Source organism: Moschus berezovskii, chromosome 9, assembly GCF_049115385.1.
Source record: "Moschus berezovskii isolate FMDL1 chromosome 9, NW_MosBer_1.0, whole genome shotgun sequence".
In the NCBI taxonomy this organism is placed as follows: Eukaryota; Metazoa; Chordata; class Mammalia; order Artiodactyla; family Moschidae; genus Moschus; species Moschus berezovskii.
The window spans coordinates 78814214-78833456 of NC_142468.1; the positions used below are offsets into that span (position 1 = coordinate 78814214).

At 37.5% G+C, this 19243-nt stretch overlaps 1 protein-coding gene across 15 annotated transcripts in view; it reads right to left on the minus strand.

Moving 5' to 3' along the window:
* The window catches only part of LOC148776587 (olfactory receptor 11G2-like), a 49359-nt gene that overhangs the window by 14285 nt on the left and 15831 nt on the right, over nt 1-19243 (minus strand). For 3 of the 15 annotated variants that reach the window (XM_088839852.1, XM_088839851.1, XM_088839853.1), the window contains exons 2-4: nt 17842-18079; nt 7652-7879; nt 823-1779 (exon numbers count right to left, since the gene is read on the minus strand). In XM_088839852.1, the coding sequence (XP_088695978.1) occupies nt 827-1779; nt 7652-7676 (978 nt within the window). In that variant the 5' untranslated portion in view covers nt 7677-7879; nt 17842-18079 and the 3' untranslated portion in view covers nt 823-826. Of the gene's footprint in view, nt 1-362; nt 538-822; nt 1780-5341; nt 6651-7251; nt 7880-17841; nt 18080-19243 lie in introns of those variants that run through there. The other 12 variants (XM_088839855.1, XR_016038244.1, XR_016038247.1 and 9 more) reach the window with 12 other exon arrangements.

The window sequence follows — 19243 nt, forward strand, 5'->3', positions numbered from 1 at the left end:
ACAAATATAAGTTGGAGGTAGTTCCATATCTGTATATCTGAAATTCTCCCATTTAAGAAATGCTACATCATATTTTATTGCATGAATGTCATACATATTGAAATATGTCTCAATAAATAGGCATTTGAGTGGTTTCTAAAAATGCATTTTTCACATATGTATGATTATATGTGTAGATTGTGTATCTAGGAGTGAGTACAATTGCTGGGATAATGGATATGTGAATTTTAAATTTTCTGAAATTGCTTGCAATGGCCTAAGTAGAAGTTGCACCAGTTTAGACTTTTATCAGTAATGCATGCTTTCCCCTCTTAGATGAAAGAATATTTGATGGTTGTACACCAGAATGCCAAACCCTTCAATATTTTCTTATAGTTTATTATGTATTTCTCTCTTTATGAGTAGAATGAGAAGTATAAAGAAGATTTTTCTAAACATTTTAAAGTTATTACCAGAGCAAATCACTCAAATTTTCCATTCTTCAGCTTCTTGATCTGCAGAATGAGGGAGTTGGATAAAGTCTCTGAGTCCTTTCTCCTAAAATTTTGGGAAAAGTACGAATAGCCATGATGAATAGGTTCAACAATAGGATGAACAATTCTCGAAGTGTTCAGTTTCAGTTCAGTCACTCAGTCATGTCCTACTCTTTGCAACCCCATGGACTGCCGCATGCCAGGCCTCTCTGTCTATCACCAACTCCTGGAGTTTACTCAACTCATGTACATTGAGTTGGTACTCGCTATTTACTGAAGATGTTTTAACCTGGAAAAGTATAAAGATAGCCCAGTTGCCCAAAGATTTCCCCTTTTTTTTTTGACCAAGTTTCTTATTTTTGTATTTCCAGAAATTTCTGCAGGGCATATTTTATATCTTTGTTCCTCAGACTATAGATTACAGGATTAATGAGTGGGGTTCCCACTGAATAAAACAGAGTCACAAGCTTCTGTATTCCAGCATCATGCTCAGATGTTGGGCTCAGATACATGACCATCACTGAGCCATAGAAGAGTGAGACCACAGCCAGATGAGACCCACAGGTAGAGAAAGCTTTCCTTTGTCCAGCTGCTGAAGGGACTTTCAATACAGCTCTCAAGACCAGAGCATAGGACCCCATGATGCAGAGGAAAGGAATAAATAAGAGGAGAGAACTTATGACTGCCCCAAAAAATTCCATTACTGAGGTTCTAGCACAGGTGAGTGCTAGAAGAGGACCTGGGTCACACAGGAAGTGGTCAATGATCCTGGATCCACAGAAGGACATTTGGGAGATGATGATGATGGGGGCTGGGAACCAGAGGAAACCAAGTGCCCAGCAGCTGATCACAAGATTGGTGCAGAGACGTCCAGTCATGAGAGTGGAGTAATGTAGAGGGCAGCAGATGGCAAGGTATCGATCAAATGCCATAACAGCCAAGAAAAAACATTCTGTAGAACCCAAGGAGAAGAAAAAGTAGAACTGGAGAAACCACCCAGAGAAGGAGATGAGCTTGTTGTCAGAGAGGAAGTTGGCCAACATGTTGGGGACAGTGGAGGCGACATACCAGATCTCCAGGAAGGAGAAGTTGGCGAGCAGGATGTACATGGGGGTGTGGAGTCTCTGATCCCAGCACACAGCACAGATGATCGAACCGTTGCCCATGAGGGTCAGGAGGTAGACAGCAGAGAAGAGCACAAAGAGGAGAACCTGCCCCTCCCTGGAGCAAGGGAAGCCCAGGAGGATGAAGCCAGTGATGGTGCTGGAGGTGTTGGGGGTGTTGAAGATTTTCATGAGTCTGCAAGCTGTGAAAGGTCATAATTACTGAACATCCCTGGAATAGCAGAGGAGCTTCATTTTCTTTGTCCCAACATGAAGCTGAGATTTATTTACTTGTTATTAATTCATTATAATTGAGTGTTTACGTTTAAATATTGGGGATACAGCAATGAACACAAGAGATTAAAACCCATACCTCATGGAGCTCATCCCAGTAGGAGAATGCAATGTGTAATTCTCCTTTTGAAATAAATACATTGAGTTATTGTTCTTCTTGGCAAACTGCTTCTTAAGGGTAGGCTGAAGTTATTGCTATGTCAAACAGTAGTGTCATGGTGTTGACTGGGGGTGTACATGATCTTGCAGTTAGAAGGGTTTCTATAATTTCCTTATAATAAGTGGAAAACTGCATTTCCTATGTACTCCTTGAGTTGTCACCTAATGTAGCTGCTTGTAGGCAGGTACCTTGTTGGATCATGTGATTTTGAAGCAGGAAAACATGTGTGACTTTTGATGCCATTTAAAAGTTGACATTTGGCTATTTTCCAACCTAACTTGTTGATTCGTTCTCTCTAGTATCATTATCTGACAATTTCATAAGTAAATCAATCAACTTTGATGGGGAAAATTTCCTGAAAAAATAGCACCAAGAAAGAGGCCATCTAAATAGATTTCTTGAATAATAAATATATCAATAATATGGCCATGTTGAAATAGTTCTGTCTATTCTCTGTGATAAAAATGCAGTGCTGTGCACAGCACTTTGGAACCCATTCTTCTCGGTCAAAATCAGTATTACTTGATTCTCAGGTCAAGGGGTACTCACTCATGTGTTCAATAAGAACTCCCATGATTCTGTCTATTTCTATCTTAATGTGCATTACCTCAATGCCTTGCTGGCTTCAGCTAGAGTGAGATTGGGAGGGGAGAAGATGACTGCATTATGTGTTCCAGCTTCTATATGCTTTTGCTCAGCTTGTAAATTTATCTGTCAGCTCATGCAGCTCAATTTCAAAAAACATACAACCCAATCAAAACATGGGGAGAAGACTTAAACAGAAATTTCTCCAAAGAGGACATACATATGGCCAACCAACACATGAAAAATGCTCAACATTGCTCACTATTCAGTTCAGTTCAGTTCAGTCACTCAGTCGTGTCCGACTCTCCGCGACCCCATGAATCACAGCACGCCAGGCCTCCCTGTCCATCACCAACTCCCGGAGTTCACTCAAACTCATGTCCATCGAGTCGGTGATGCCATCCAGCCATCTCATTCTCCGTCGTCGCCTTCTCCTCCCGCCCCCAACCTTTCCCAGCATCAGAGTCTTTTCCAGTGAGTCAACTCGTCGCATGAGGTGGCCAAAGTATTGCAGTTTCAGCTTTAGCATCAGTCCCTCCAATGAACATCCAGGATTGATCTCCTCTAGAATGGACTGGTTGGATCTCCTTGCAGTATAAGGGACTCTCAAGAGTCTTCTCCAACACCACAGTTCAAAAGCATCGATTCTTCGGCGATCAGCCTTCTTCACAGTCCAACTCTCACATCCATACATGACCACGGGAAAAACCATTGCCTTGACTAGACGGACCTTGGTTGGCAAAGTAATGTCTCTGCTTTTTAATATACTATCAAGGTTGGTCATAACTTTCCTTCCAAGGAGCAAGCGTCTTTTAATTTCATGGCTGCAATCAGCATCTGCAGTGATTTTGGAGCCCAAAAAAACGAAGTCTGACACTGTTTCCACTGTTTTTCCATCTATTTCCCATGAAGTGACGGGACCAGATGCCATGATCTTTGTTTTCTGAATGTTGAGCTTCAAGCCAACCTTTTCACTCTCCTCTTTCACTTTCATCAAGAGGCTTTTGAGTTCCTCTTCACTTTCTGCCATAAGGGTAGTGTCATCTGCATATCTGAGGTTATTGATATTTCTCCCGGCAATCTTGATTCCAGCTTGTGCTTTTTCCAGCCCAGCGTTCCTCATGATGTACTCTGCATATAAGTTAAATAAGCAAGGTGACAATATACAACCTTGACGTACACCTTTTCCTATTTGGAACCAGTCTGTTGTTCCATGTCCAGTTCTAACAGTTGCTTCCTGACCTGCATACAGGTTTCTCAAGAGGCAGGTCAGGTGGTCTGGGATTCCCATCTCTTTCACTATTACAGAAATGCAAATCAAAACGACAATGAGGTATCCCCTTACACCAGTCAGAATGATCATCATCAAAAAATCTACAAACAGTAAATTCTGGAGAAGGTGTGGAGAAAAGGGAACCCCCTTACACTGTTGGTGGGAATGTAAATTGATATAGTCACTATCGAGAACAGTATGGAAGTTCCTTAAAAAACTCAAATTAGAGGTACCGTATGACCCAGCAATCCCTCTCTTGGGCATATACCAGGAGAAAACCATAATTCAAAAAGATACATTGCACCTCAATGTTCATTGCTGCACTATTTACAATAGCCAGGACATGGAAGCAACCTAAATGTCCATTGATGGGTGAATGGATAAAGAAGATGTGGTACAATGGAAAATTACTCAGCCATAAAAAGGAGCAAAATTGTACCATTTGCAGATACATGGATGGATCTAGAGACTGTTGCACATAGTGAAGTAAATCATAAAGATAAAAACAAATATTATATCAATTTTATGTGAAATCTAGAAAAATGATACCAATGAACTTATTTGCAAAGCAGAAATAGAGATACAGACATAGAAAACAAATGTATGGATACCAAGAAGGGGAAGGAGGAGTTGGGATGAACTGAGAGACTACACTTCTATGGATAAACTAGGTAACTAATGAGAACCTACTGTATAGCATAGGGGACTCTACTCAGTGCTCTGTGGTGACCTAAATGGGAAGGAAATCCAAAAAAAGGGATATATGTATATCTATAGCTGATTCACTTTGCTGAAGTGAATGCTGAATTAAAACTTTCATTATGTTTTAATAGCACATCTCTCTCTCTACTATCCTTTGTACACAGTTCAGCTGTAGTTATGTTTATTTCTAAAATACGCCTTGAGCCCTGATGCATCTGCTTCTCTCTTTCCCCAGCACCCTAATAGTTTAAGTTACCCATATTATTTCTCTAAATTACTGCAAAGGTCTCCCAAATGATTTCTCTGCTTCCTGCCTTTGCTTCTATACAATCAGTTCTCTACACAGCAGACAGACTGACCTTTTAAGAGTGTAAATAAGATCATGCAATTTCCTTATGCAAAAACATTCCGCAACTCAACCTAGAATAAAATCCAAGTTCCCTTTTATGATCCATGGGCCCCTGAATGATCTGGCTTCCACCTATTTTACCATTTTCTTCCCTTTTCCCTTTTCTGATCTGTCTTTTCCTATTCCCCCTTCTTCATTTACACAGGCTTTCTTTGTATCCTGCAATACACAACTTCTTTACTGACTGGGTTCTTTGCTTTAAATGTTCTCTTCGCCTGGAAATGTATCTGGAGCCCATTTTTCACTTTCCAGCCTAATTATTCTGATCTTCTGAACACCTTATGTATCTCTGTCATTCTTTTGTTTGTAAATTCCTATCAAAGTCTGAAATTCTTTTGTTTCTTATGTGTGTATCTTTGCCAGCCAAATGAGGGCAAGAACCTTGTCTGTTGGGTTCATTGTTTTATTAAAATTGTGGCACAGAATAGTTTTAATTGTTTTATTGATTGCTTTTTTTCAAAATTATTTTTCTGATTATAAAGTTTGGTTATTATTGAAATTTTGGAAAATGTATGCATTATAATGAAGAGAATAAAAGCTTCCTTAACAATATCTATACATAAAACATATTTTGGAAGAAATAGATTCCAAGCCTGAAAACAATAGAGTTCTGTTTTCTACAGTGGAGTGGACTCCTGGTATCCTCACTGACTTCTCTCAGCAGCCAGCCGGGACGATTCCCCTGTGAGCACAGTCCTTTGCCTTGCTGGCCTGGACAGGCTACTCCATTCAGAAGCACAGCTTCCAGAACTGGACCACCTGAGTCTGAATCCTGCCTCCACCACATTATAGCCATGGATGCTAGACCAAGTATTAACCTCTCCATGGTTTGGTGTCCTTTTCTGTAAGGTGAAGTGAATACAACTTCAGAGGGCATTTTGAAGATTACAGAAAGAATAGTTTTAAAATGCCTAGCAATATACATAGGGTGTATATATATATATCCTATTGTTTAAACTTTTTCAAAAGCCGCAAAGCAAAGTGTATTTATCCACTACTGATGAGTGGCAGGCAATTATGTTATGCTAGAAATTGTACTGAATTTGGATACAAGAGCCCAGGATTTGAATTCCAACACCTAAACATTGCATTGTCGTGGCAAATTCTATAAGCCAGTTATTTTTTGACTCTTAGTTTCCTCAGATGTCAGATGGAGATGATAACACCTTCCCCAGAGGGTTGTTATGAAAACTATTGAATGGAATAATAAATTGACAAGGTGGAAGCAGCTTCTCAATATCTGACATGTGGTAAATATTAGATGTTTTGGGTAAAACTGTGGCGGAGATAACAGGAGACATTTTTCTCCAGAGATGTAGATTCTCCATCTATATTTTAATATTTTTCTCTTCTAAAAACTGAATTACCAGACACAATGGCCATGAAATGGTGTCACATGGTCAGATATGTGGCTATGAAGGGACCCTGCTGACTGGAAGTTGGTACTTGCCAGCTGCCTCTATAAAGATTACATCATGACCATTGCAAGCTGCTGACCTTCAACACCCCCTGAAAGAAGTTCAGGGTGAAAATCAGGAATGAGGCACTCTGTGCTCTGAAAAAAACAAAAAACTGGCAGAACAGGCCTTCAGATAGTTAGATCTTTTCAGAAAAAGGTTTTATGAGTTCCAATTCTTGCATCTTCTCATACCTAGAAAAACACTGACGTCATTAATGGTGAAATCTGCTTTAGCTATTAAATTTTTTTTTTCTTTTTACAATTAAAAGTCAGAATAGAGTAGCTATGGTTCAGACATCCTGGGAAATAACTATTTCCCAGATATCCTGAAAAATGATATTATGGGTGTGATTTCAGATTAGACGCTGTGACCTAATGTAGAACTTAATGCTCCTGTAAATGCATTGGAAGGACTGATGCTGAAGCTGAAACTGCAATACTTTGGCCACCTCATGCGACGAGTTGACTCACTGGAAAAGACTCTGATGCTAGGAAAGGTTAGGGGCGGGAGGAGAAGGGGATAACAGAGAATGAGATGGCTGGATGGCATCACCGACTCTGTGGACATGAGTTTGAGTGAACTCCGGGAGCTGGTGACGGACAGGGAGGCCTGGCGTGCTGTGATTCATGGGGTCGCGGAGAGTTGAACACGACTGAGCGACTGAACTGAATGAATTTTTGTTTCTGTATTTTGCTCGCTGCTCGTAAAACCAAAGTTACTCCATTTTAAGATAAGTTTGTTTTTAAGTAAAGATTCCTAAAATTGTTTTTGAAAAAAAAAAAACTAAATTACCTTCTTTCCTGAAGTAAGAAAGGGATTCTCAACTGAAGCTTCTCAGTTTTTTACAGACTTTTCTGAGTAGAAGCAGTTGTCTTTGTAGTAACCAGCTGGGAGAGAAGGTGTAAAGAGTAGGTTGGATGGGGATCAGTGAATGTATGTGCTTAGGATCCATGGATGATAAGCACAGCTTGTCCCGTCCTCCTTGAGGAATCATTTACTCTAAGAAGGACTGTGCCAGGAGACAGGTCTATGCTAGTTATTCCCTTGTTCACTTCCTATCTCCTCTGGAGACAGTGGTGCCTTCATTATTGCTTTTATTTTCCCCAGTGATGGAGGAAGTAATATCTTTTCCTTAGTTTTAGTCTCTTAGAGATGGCCAGAGATTCAATCGACAGGTTCATCAGTCACTCACCAAATCTGTTCAGAATACTTCTCATATGATCAGGGGAGATTCTGTCAAACAAAACCCAGGCCAAGGTGTTCGTCTTGCTGGAGTTTGTTCTTTGGTCTTCTGATAAGTTGTTGTCAACTGTGGGTGCTGGGGACAGGTGCTTGTCTTGCTATCAGACAGAGGAGACTGGTTTTAGGGAGTAATGAAGCTGTGCAATCACTCTTTCCCCCAGACTATCATGGCCTTTTTCTGTAGAAAAAATAGAAATCTTGTGTTGACTCTGATAAGCATTTATCATTTAGAAAGAGTTACTTACACTTTCAAATAAGAAAATTTAATTTTGAATAAAAATTTTTTCCCAAGAATTGACTTTGCTTTTAAAAGTCTGTTTTAGAACTTTGAGGTTTTCACCAATTTACTAACACAAAAAGGCTCATTTGATTTTAAAAATGATCAATATCTAAACTTGATTGGATCATGGGCCAGAAAAATAAAATCTCTCTTCACCTTTTGCTATAAAAGATATGAGCAGTATAATTTGGGAAATTACAGAATAAGGTCCTTATATTGCATAATGGTATTATAGCAGCATAGATTTCTTAACTTTGATAATTATGCGAGGTTATGTGAGAAAATATTTTTAATTCTAGAAAATACACACTAAATCATTTAGGTAAGTTGTCTTCAGCTTATACTTAATAGGTATATATATAGTGACAGTCAGACATATGGACAGAGAGAGGGTAATAGATGTAAAAGGACACAGAGAGACTGTAAGAAATTGTGGTAAAATTTTAATGATTTGAAATCCGGATGAAGGGCATATAGACATTTTGTACGTTACTATTATTGCAACTTTTCTGCAAAGCTGAAGTTTTGTTTGATAATAAAAAACAATAAAAATAATCAGCTCACTTTTATTTATCAAATGTGCCTTTCTCCCCCCCCCACCCTGGTTCTCAAGGTCTTATTTGGAAGCAGTTAGTCTTTTTAAACATTTGCAAACAAAATACAGTTTTTCTTATGATTTAGCTGGGTCCTAAATCCCATGGATGGAGGAGCCTGGTAGGCTGCAGTCCGTGGGGTCGCTAAGGGTCGGACACGACTGAGCGACTTCACTTTCACTTTTCACTTTCCACTTTCACACATTGGAGAAGGAAATGGCAACCCACTCCAGTGTTCTTGCCTGGAGAATCCCAGGAACAGGGGAGCCTGGTGGGCTTCCATCTATGGGGTCACACAGAGTCGGACACGACTGAAGTGACTTAGCAGCAGCAGCAGCAAAGAAGATAACAAAAAGAAGAAAAATTGCAAAAATATAGAGAAAGGTTTTAGGGAGTTATTTCAGCCGTAGTAACATATTAGCAAGTAAAGTTTATTCTGCTTTTTGCTGCATATCTTTTGTGGCTTACACCTGACTGAATATATGACTCCCAGAAATCCATCACTGAATATTTACTATGTATGTGCCACTCCTCTGGATTGTGAATGAATATGAAAATTGGAAAAATAGAGAAATGCAAAGAACATTAAAACTTGTCCTCATTTATCATGGGAATTTAACATGAATATTTCAGAAGAAAAAATACGAAAAAGTGCCACAGATATTTTATACAATTATTAATGATAAGAACTTGGAGCGCTAAAGAACATTGACCATGGGATAGGAAATGAACTGTGTCTTAGATATAAAGGTCCATTAGTATCCAAAACATATTTCGTATGACTCTTTTCACTGAAGTAAAATGCAAAAGCTTCTTCAGTTTATACTTTGTGATATTTCTTTAGAATTATTTTCCATATCTTCTCAAATATGTTTATATGTATATACTTAAGTATGCATCTATCCATATTTATAAATAAACAGGGTTGTAAATTGTGATTTGTATTAAATTTTGCAGACCTGTTTACTTTATTCTAGAAATTCATTTGTACTTATGAGAAATATCAATTTAAATAGTAGTGAAATGTAAACTGTGGCCAACTCTTTTCAGGTAGGGACATATTAATTCAGAACTAGAAAGTATGCCATATGATTGATAACAGTCTTCAGTTTGAAATGTTGCTAGCATGATTTCACCTTCCTTTATACATTATCAGTTGATATATCAAAGTTGAGAAACTTCCCCTTTTCTGCATGGTACCAGTGAAACTGACTGATGAGAAGCTGGATGGGCTAACGGACCTCTTCCCTTCTGTCCAATACTAAGGGCTCACTTTTCTATCTTCAACTCCGGCTCCCATTCCCTCAGGGTACCTTGTGGCGTCTCTTAATTTAATTCAGAGAAAATTAACAAAATACAGTTTTGAAGTTACAAATATTAGTTTTGTTAGAAAAAATAAGGGACAAATGGTTAGTGAGGTTTTATATAGACGAGCATCCTTAGGATATGCTAGTTCTTTTAAACTGGGAAACTGAGCTAGATTTATCATTATCATTATTTACAAAATAACTTACTGGAGATTCAAAGTATTCTTTATATACTATTACATATCTTCCTTGGCCTGAAATAGGTTTACATCCTAATAAAACCTTTAAAATTGAAAATATGATAAGTAAATAAATGCTCTAAAATTTTTCAATTTTTTAATTGGAGGAAAATTGGTTTACAATGTTGTGTTGGTTTCTGCAGTACAACAACACGAATCAGCCATAATTATACGTATATCTCCTCCCTCTTGAGCCTTAAAAATGCATTTATTACACCTAACTTACCGAATATCACAGTTTAGCCTAGTTTACCTTAAATGTTCCAAGAACATGTATTAGCTTACTTTTGAGCTAAAGTCATCTGACATAAAGCTTATTTCATAATAAAATTGCTGAATTTTCATAATAAATATTATTGTTGATTTATTGAGTACTGTACAGAAAATGATAAACAGAATGGCTGCATGGGTACTGAATGGTATAAGTGTATAGGTTGTTTACCCTCATGATCATGTGACTGACTGGAAGCTGTGGCTCAGAGCTGAACCTAGCATTGTGAGAGAGTATCATACTACTTATCAACAGGCCAGAAAAATATAAAACTTCAAAGTATGGTTTTTACCAAATGTGTATTATTTTCTCACAGCTGTAAAGTTGAAAACTGGTTAAATAGTAAGTTGGGGACTATCTGTACTTGGTATTGAAACATTTGAAAATAAAGCATACAACTGGGGGAAAAAAAAACCCAAAATAGAAAAAAAAAAAAAAGACCTCCAAAACCTCCATATTACTGCCCAAATGTTGCCATTTCAAATATTTTGAAATGCTTCCCTTTGTATTTTTTTCTAAAGACCAGATTTTAATTTTTCTGCACATGTGTCATATTGTATTTATAATAGTATGCTATACTTATTCATGAAGTTTTTATCAACCATTTACCCAAACAATAATAGTTGGATATTATTTCATCTTTAGAGGCACATGGAGAATTTTTCCCGCTTTTAAACAATATATGTAAGTCTGCTATGACAAATAAATAGTGATGATGAATATGAGTTTGGACTCAGAGAGACCTGATTGAATCCCTGCTTTCCTAGTTACTATTAAACTGTATTACTGGTAAATTGTTACCTATTCTCTCCAGGCCTTAGTTTTCTACTCTGTAAAACATGTAAAATGGTAATGGCTCATATAATGTAATGAGGATTAAAAGAGAGATTGTATACAAAATGCTTAGCTCGGGAGCTCACATGTGATAACCTAACATTAAGAGGTGCCATAGCATAACACTTTATAGTATGGTTTTTGGAGTCATAGTTGGTTCCAACACTCATTAACTGTTCAGGCAACTTGCTTATTCAATCTAGGCTTTAGTTCCCTCATCTATAAAATGAAGATATGAATGGTATGCTTGAGGTTGTACATTACTTGAATGGCTAAAGTGGAAGTTCATTTTAGGCACATTGAGAGTTAGCTAGTGTAGCTATCGTGACTTTTAAAATTACTTCACAACTTTTAAGTCCAACATATAGGACAAATTGCTTTCGAAAGCCAAGACCATTTCCTATTTCGGTTACATCACTTGATTCTACTTTTTTCTCCCAGAACAACTGCACAGTTCTACTTTGTCATGGAAAATGATCAGCCCTTGGCCATCTGCCGCTCACTGAAATACTTCATTCTCATGAAAGATCTGAGGTAGGTTGATGTGTCTTTTTTGGCTCATTGATTTACTTAAGCACTCAAGTGTTATTTTCTTTCTAAGTGACATGGTCTTGTAGGTTGAGTTCCCTGGAAACAAATACTAATAATAAATATCAGTAATATTTGTACTGTGATGGCATCTGAAGATTGAGTTTTATATTTTAATACCTATATCCCAATGATGTGCTTCTTTATTTCTGTCTCTTTTTGGGCCTTTCTTTATTTTTAATTGAAGGATAATTGCTTTATAGTATTGCTTTGGTTTCTACCAAACATCAGCATGAATCAGCCATTTTTCTATCTATATCTGTTTGATGAATTGTGAATTATATTCCATCTTGAAATTGTATTTATTTCGATTAAGGATGCTCATTAATATATTAATAGGTTTGGCCAATTATAAGTCATGATGGGCGGTAAATGCTACATGGATATCTATTTGAGGAATACTTCTATTCTGTATATTGTAGTACACTAGTAAATAGATAGTGGTCTGGGAATGGTTATATGCATTTTTCGGAACTTGCCATGATTTCTTACCCCTTCATACTCATGGGTTTTTATCCGTGCCTTCCTTTACCTGCTCCCATAGCAACTTAAAATTCCCTTGTTTACAGAGCATCTTGCTTCATTTACTACTTGTTCATGATCCCCAGAAGAGAAGGAAATGTGTCTTATTTGCTTCTGTATATGGCTTGTCCCTTCCAGTTTAGTGCCTAACATATTGAATGTGTTTGTTTTAGTGAATAAGTGACTACGGAGGAAGATGATACAACAATTATTTTAAAAAAGCTGCTTTCACTTTTTCATAGTTTATTACTCTCATAGGTCCTCAGAAGAGGAAGACATTTCTTACTTTATTCTGGCTGAACAAAAGAATTTTAGTGAGATGACATGAAGAGGTTGTCAGTTTCTTTTTTTTTTTTTAGTTTTCCTCTGAGAAACAGTCTTCTTTTTAGTTTCTCAAAGAATCACAGAATTATGAAAAAATGTTACTTTGGTTCCAATTTCATAGTAAAATAGTTTCAAATTTTATTTTTAGATGATAATAATAAATGTTGTTTAAATGAAATACATGCATATGGAAAAATTCAAAATATACAAAGGCTTGTACGTACAGAGAAAATGTTTCCTTCTCTCCTTGTCCCTAGATACCCAGTTGTTTCTCAAAAGCATCACTGTTCTTAGTTTCTTCTTTCAGAGATACACAGTGTGTTTATGAACATAAATATGTAGATATTTATGTAATCTTTCTTCATATGAAAGATGGCCCAAGACAGATATCTTTCATCTCACTTTTTTTTTAACTTTGAGGGTACTTTTATATCAACATGTACAGATCTTCATTTTTAATAGTTATATAGTATATTCCACCCTACGTATATACAATAATTTATCTAATTAGTCCTTAATTAATGGGATTTGGATTGTTCTAATCTTTTACTATTAGAAACAGTAGTCAATATTCTTGTACACATGTCATTTTTCTTATTTGTGAGTATACTCCTCAGATAAATATCTAAGAGTGGAATTGCTGAGTCAGTGGGAATGCCCTTTAAATTCTGATAGTTATTTCCTCGGTGTGTATGCCCAGGAGTGCGATTGCTGGGTTGTATGGCAGTTCTATTTCCAGTTTTTTGTGGGAGAGGGCAAGGGTGGGATGATTTGGGAGAATGGCATTGAAACGTGTGTATTATTGTATGTGAAATGAATCGCCAGTCCAGGTTCGATGCATGATACAGGATGCTCGGGGCTGGTGTACTGGGATGAACCAGAGGGATGGGATGGGGAGGGCAGGGGGAGGAGGGTTCAAGATGGGGAACGTGCTAGTTACAAGAAAATCAAATACCTTCAATGTATAAATGCTATTAAGTTTTTAAAGGACTCTGGAGTATAAGTAAGTTTGTTTAAAGAAATTTAGTCTATTCAACCTGAATCAGCTCTGTCAAACATTAATTAAAAGCCTCATTTTAAAAAAAAAAAAAAATAAATAAATAATGGTGGTGGGAGGGAGGGTTGGGAAGCTGGCTGGAGGTGGAGGTGGTGAAGTTTATAAATCTAATTAGAAATAAAGTTGCATTTCCATTTTCCAAATCCACCCATCCACCAGCGTACTGTGTCACTAGACATTATGTACGATTTTACTTTGCGACAGAAACCATTACATTTAAAAATTCATTACAGCAAGGTGAGTTAGACACATGATGGATGCAGCTTTAATTCTGCCATATATTCTAACAGTTAAAATGTAAATGATGAAAAATATTTTGTGCTTATCAGCATTTATGTGGAAATGTGTTTTACAGTGATATATGATGTTATATTTCTATTATTGTGATGAAAAAAAAAGCAATACAAAAAGACGAAGTGTTTATTAAAACATGAAAAAAAAAAAGAAATAAATGGTTTTGCAGCACTGAAGAGATTATAGAAAGTAAATAAGCTGAATCAGACCTGTTTTATGTAGTAATTTTATAGTTTATTTTAATTATTTCAGTTGTAAAATATTGTTATACTGTTAATTAGTTCTGATTGTTCATATTAAACTATTGTAATGCAAAAAAATAAATAAAATTTTAAAAAAATAAAAAAAAAAAGATGGGGAACGTATGTACACCCGGGGCAGATTCATGTCAATGTATGACAAAACCAATACAATATTGTAAAGTAATTAGTCTTCAATTAAAATAAATAAATTAAAAAAAATAAATTCTGATAGTATTTTGGCAAAATGTCCTCCATAGATATTGTACCAATTTATGCTCTACCAGTAAGGGAAGAGATTGCTGTTTTTTTCAACATTATTTTTGATATATTTATTATAGAGATATATTTATTATAGCTTTCTTTGTACTTCTCTAATTCTGAACAAAATAGAATGTCTTTTTAGATATTTAAAAGCCTTTCCTTTGTTATTTACTTTTTTCATTTATTTATGACTTTTTAATTTGCTGATGCTATTTTTCATATTGACCTGAAGATATATACAATATTAAAATTGATGTTATCATGATAGATGTTTTAGAAGACAGAAATAAAAGCACTACCAGAAAAGTAAAGAGTTTGCTGGTGTCGGAAGAGTAATAGGAGACAAGTTTTGCCCCAGGATTGTACAATTTGTAAGAGCAAACACACACACAAAAAAAGAGGTGTAAGTATCCATGCTGAAGATAGAGGAAGAAACTTTCCCCTCTTCCTATTTTCAGAACTCTTACTTTAAAAAACTTGTACTTGTTTCTCTGTCATTGAAATGAATGTAAAATTTAAAAGTTTTAAATCTTGACAGGTTTTTCAACACCCTTGCCAGATTTATGACCTAGGAATGTCTTTGTCAAGGACCTGGGAAGACTCTGGAATGTAATAATCAAGATAGAAAGGCCCCAATCTTCCATTTCCTGTGGGAAGATAGGCGCATAACATTGGTGGCCTAATTTCCAAGTTGAAAACTACCTCTTGTTATATAGAAATGTCTTTTCTTCTTTGTGTGAAGCGAATTAGCAAACACAGATGACCAGTCCAATTACCAGGTGAACCTAGGATGAATTGACTATGTGTGATAAAATGGTCAAGTCTTTTTGAGGATTAGGTTTTATCTTGAAAACCTGTATGTAATGAGTTGTATTTGCTTGACTATAAAAGGATAAAATTTCTTTCAGTCTTTGCCATTTCTCAGTGGGTTGCCTGAGATGGCCATAGTCTCCTGCTTTAATGCTTATTCAATAATCAGTGAGTTCAGTTCAGTCGCTCAGTCATGTCTGACTCTTTGTTACCCCAGGGACTGAAGCATGCTAGGCTTCCCTGTTCATCACCAACTCCCTGAATTTGCTCTAACTCATGCCCATAGAGTCAGTGATGCCATTCAACCATCTCATCCTCTGTCATCCTCTTCTCCTCCTGCCTTCAATCTTTCTCAGCATCAGGGTTTTTTTCAATGGGTCAGTTCTTCACATCAGGTGGCCGAAGTATTGGAGCTTCAGTCCGGCCAATGAATATTCAGGACTGATTTCCTTTAGGATTGACTGGTTTGATCTCTTTGCAGTCCAAGGGACTCTCAAGAGTCTTCTCCGACACCACAGTTCAAAAGCATCAATTCTTCTACTCTCAGCTTTCTTTATGGTCCCACTTTCACACCCATAGATAATAAATAATAAAATTGCTTTATTCTCTTCCACCACTGTGGAGAGGTTTTCTAGATTGGCAGGAAATTTATATTTAATTATATTTCCCAGCAAACTAAACTCAGTTTTTCAATCTGTGGCTCTATCATTTGCAAAACTGGGGATATGCAGTACATCTTTGAGATGGCTTATAGTCCTAAAGTCAGTTAGTCTTCTTTTTAACCAAGAAATTAAAAACAGCTTCTGTCCCCCCAAATATTTTAAATCAAGACCCTTACTTTTATGTTCCTAATAATTTCTTCATAGCATGTTTCATATCTTTGTTTCTCAGACTATATATTACAGGATTAATGAGTGGAGTAACTACAGAATAAAACAAAGTCACTATCTTCTGCATTCCAGCATCATGTTCAGATGTTGGGCTCACATACATGGCCATCACTGATCCGTTAAAAAGAGAAACCACAGTCAGATGGGACACACAGGTGGAGAGCTTTTCTTCGTCCAGCTGCTGAAGGGACCTTCAGCACAGTTTGTAGGACAGAGCATAGGACACCATGATGAAGAGAAAAGGGATAAATAAGAGGAGAGAACTTAAGGTAGAGCTAGTTAACTCTATTACAGGGACTCTAGTGCAGTTAGAACTGGACATGGAACAACAGACTGGTTCCAAATAGGAAAAGGTGTACGTCAAGGTTGTATATTGTCACCTTGCTTATTTAACTTATATGCAGAGTACATCATGAGGAACGCTGGGCTGGAAGAAGCACAAGCTGGAATCAAGATTGCTGGGAGAAATATCAATAACCTCAGATATGCAGATGACACTACCCTTATGGCAGAAAGTGAAGAGGAACTCAAAAGCCTCTTGATGAAAGTGAAAGAGGAGAGTGAAAAGGTTGGTTTGAAGCTCAACATTCAGAAAACAAAGATCATGGCATCTGGTCCCATCACTTCATGGGAAATAGATGGAAAAACAGTGGAAACAGTGTCAGACTTTGTTTTTTTGGGCTCCAAAATCACTGCAGATGCTGATTGCAGCCATGAAATTAAAAGACACTTACTCCTTGGAAGGAAAGTTATGACCAACCTTGATAGTATATTAAAAAGCAGAGACATTACTTTGCCAACCAAGGTCCGTCTAGTCAAGGCAATGGTTTTTCCCGTGGTCATGTATGGATGTGAGAGTTGGACTGTGAAGAAGGCTGATCGCCGAAGAATCGATGCTTTGAACTGTGGTGTTGGAGAAGACTCTTGAGAGTCCCTTATACTGCAAGGAGATCCAACCAGTCCATTCTAAAGGAGATCAGTCCTGGATGTTCATTGGAGGGACTGATGCTAAAGCTGAAACTGCAATACTTTGGCCACCTCATGCGACGAGTTGACTCACTGGAAAAGACTCTGATGCTGGGAAAGGTTGGGGGCGGGAGGAGAAGGGGACGACGGAGAATGAGATGGCTGGATGGCATCACCGACTCTGTGGACATGAGTTTGAGTGAACTCCGGGAGTTGGTGATGGACAGGGAGGCCTGGCGTGCTGTGATTCATGGGGTCGCGGAGAGTCGGACACGACTGAGCGACTGAACTGAACTGAACTGAACTGAGTGCAGGTGAGGGCCAACAAGGGACCTGGGTCACACAGGAAGTGGTCAATGATCCTGGATCCACAGAAGGACATTTGGGAGATGATGATGATGGGGACAGGGAACCAGAGGAAACCAAGTGCCCAGCAGCTGATCACAAGATTGGTGCAGAGACGTCCAGTCATGAGAGTGGAGTAATGTAGAGGCCAGCAGATGGCAAGGTATCGATCAAATGCCATAAAAGCCAAGAAAAAACATTCTGTAGAACCCAAGGAGAAGAAAAAGTAGAACTGGAGAAAGCACCCAGAGAAGGAGATGAGCTTGTTGTCAGAGAGGAAGTTGGCCAACATGTTGGGGACAGTGGAAGTGACATACCAGATCTCCAGGAAGGAGAAGTTGGCGAGCAGGATGTACATGGGGGTGTGGAGTCTCTGATCCCAGCACACAGCACAGATGATCGAACCGTTGCCCATGAGGGTCAGGAGGTAGACAGCAGAGAAGAGCACAAAGAGGAGAATCTGCCTCTCCCTGGGGCAAGGGAAGCCCAGGAGGATGAAGCCAGTGATGGTGCTGGAGGTGTTGGGGGTGTTGGAGATTTTCATGAGTCTGCGAGCTGTGAAAACAAAATCACATTATTGAATAATTGTAAAGACAGGTGAGAACCCAGATATGAATTGAAGCCACTCTGGGGAATGAAATAGACATTTATGTATCAATAGTTACTGTTTTAGTCTAATCCTGAATTACTGTCCTAGTTTAGCAGTTGGATTATAAAAACACAAGTTAATGAATATCAGTATATATAGAGATATTTACTTATTGTGAAATATATGGAAACATGTTCAACATTTAAATCTTGATATATAAAATTCTGCAGTAACTATCACTGAAGTTGAGAAATAGAGGATCACTTGTACCCTAGAATCTCCTCTTATGCTCCATTCCAATAAGAGGATGATTATCCTCTGCCTCTTAGCCCCTTCAATTGTTAACACTCTCCTTTCCTAATGGTAATCACCTCCCTATTTTTCTTTATTTTAATAGCTAAGTATGCATTCTGAAACATATTTTTTTTTAGTTTTGCTTGTTTTTTATTTTACATAATTGAAATCACAGTATATGTAGTATTTGGACGGCTTCTTTTGTTCAACAGTAAGGTTTTTTACATTCATGTTGTTACAATCATCTATAGTGTGTCCATTTACACTCCACTATACTCTACAAATAAACCACCACTTATTAAACCATTGTACTATAGATGACTATTTTGGCTATTTCCAGTTTGGGGCTGTTAGGAGTAATGGTACTATGAATACAGTTCTCTTTTCCTGGTTCACACATGCATGCATTTCTGTAGGCTAGATCATAAGGGCATGTGTATCTTTACCTTCAGTAGATAAGTTCAACAGTGTTCCATCATTATTGCACTATTTATCACTGCTACTGATAGCATGTGAAAGCCCCAATTGTCAACATTCTTTTCTAATGGGAAGGTCTCTATTTACCAGAGCCTAGGGAATGAGCTATATGCTGCATTTTAGTGACTTCTCTCTCTTATTTTTGTCATATAAGACTGCATAGTTGTCTTCCTGGCAGTATTGCTTTTTTCAGAGTAGGAGCTTATATCAGAAATTTTTTACTTTCAAGGGAAAGTATTCCAGAAATTATAAAGAAAACTGTCTTCAAATTTGGTTTAGGAGAACATTTTAATGCATGTAATTTACAGCAATCTTTATCTTATATGAGTTTTGAGTCTTGTGCTCAGCCTTATGATTTA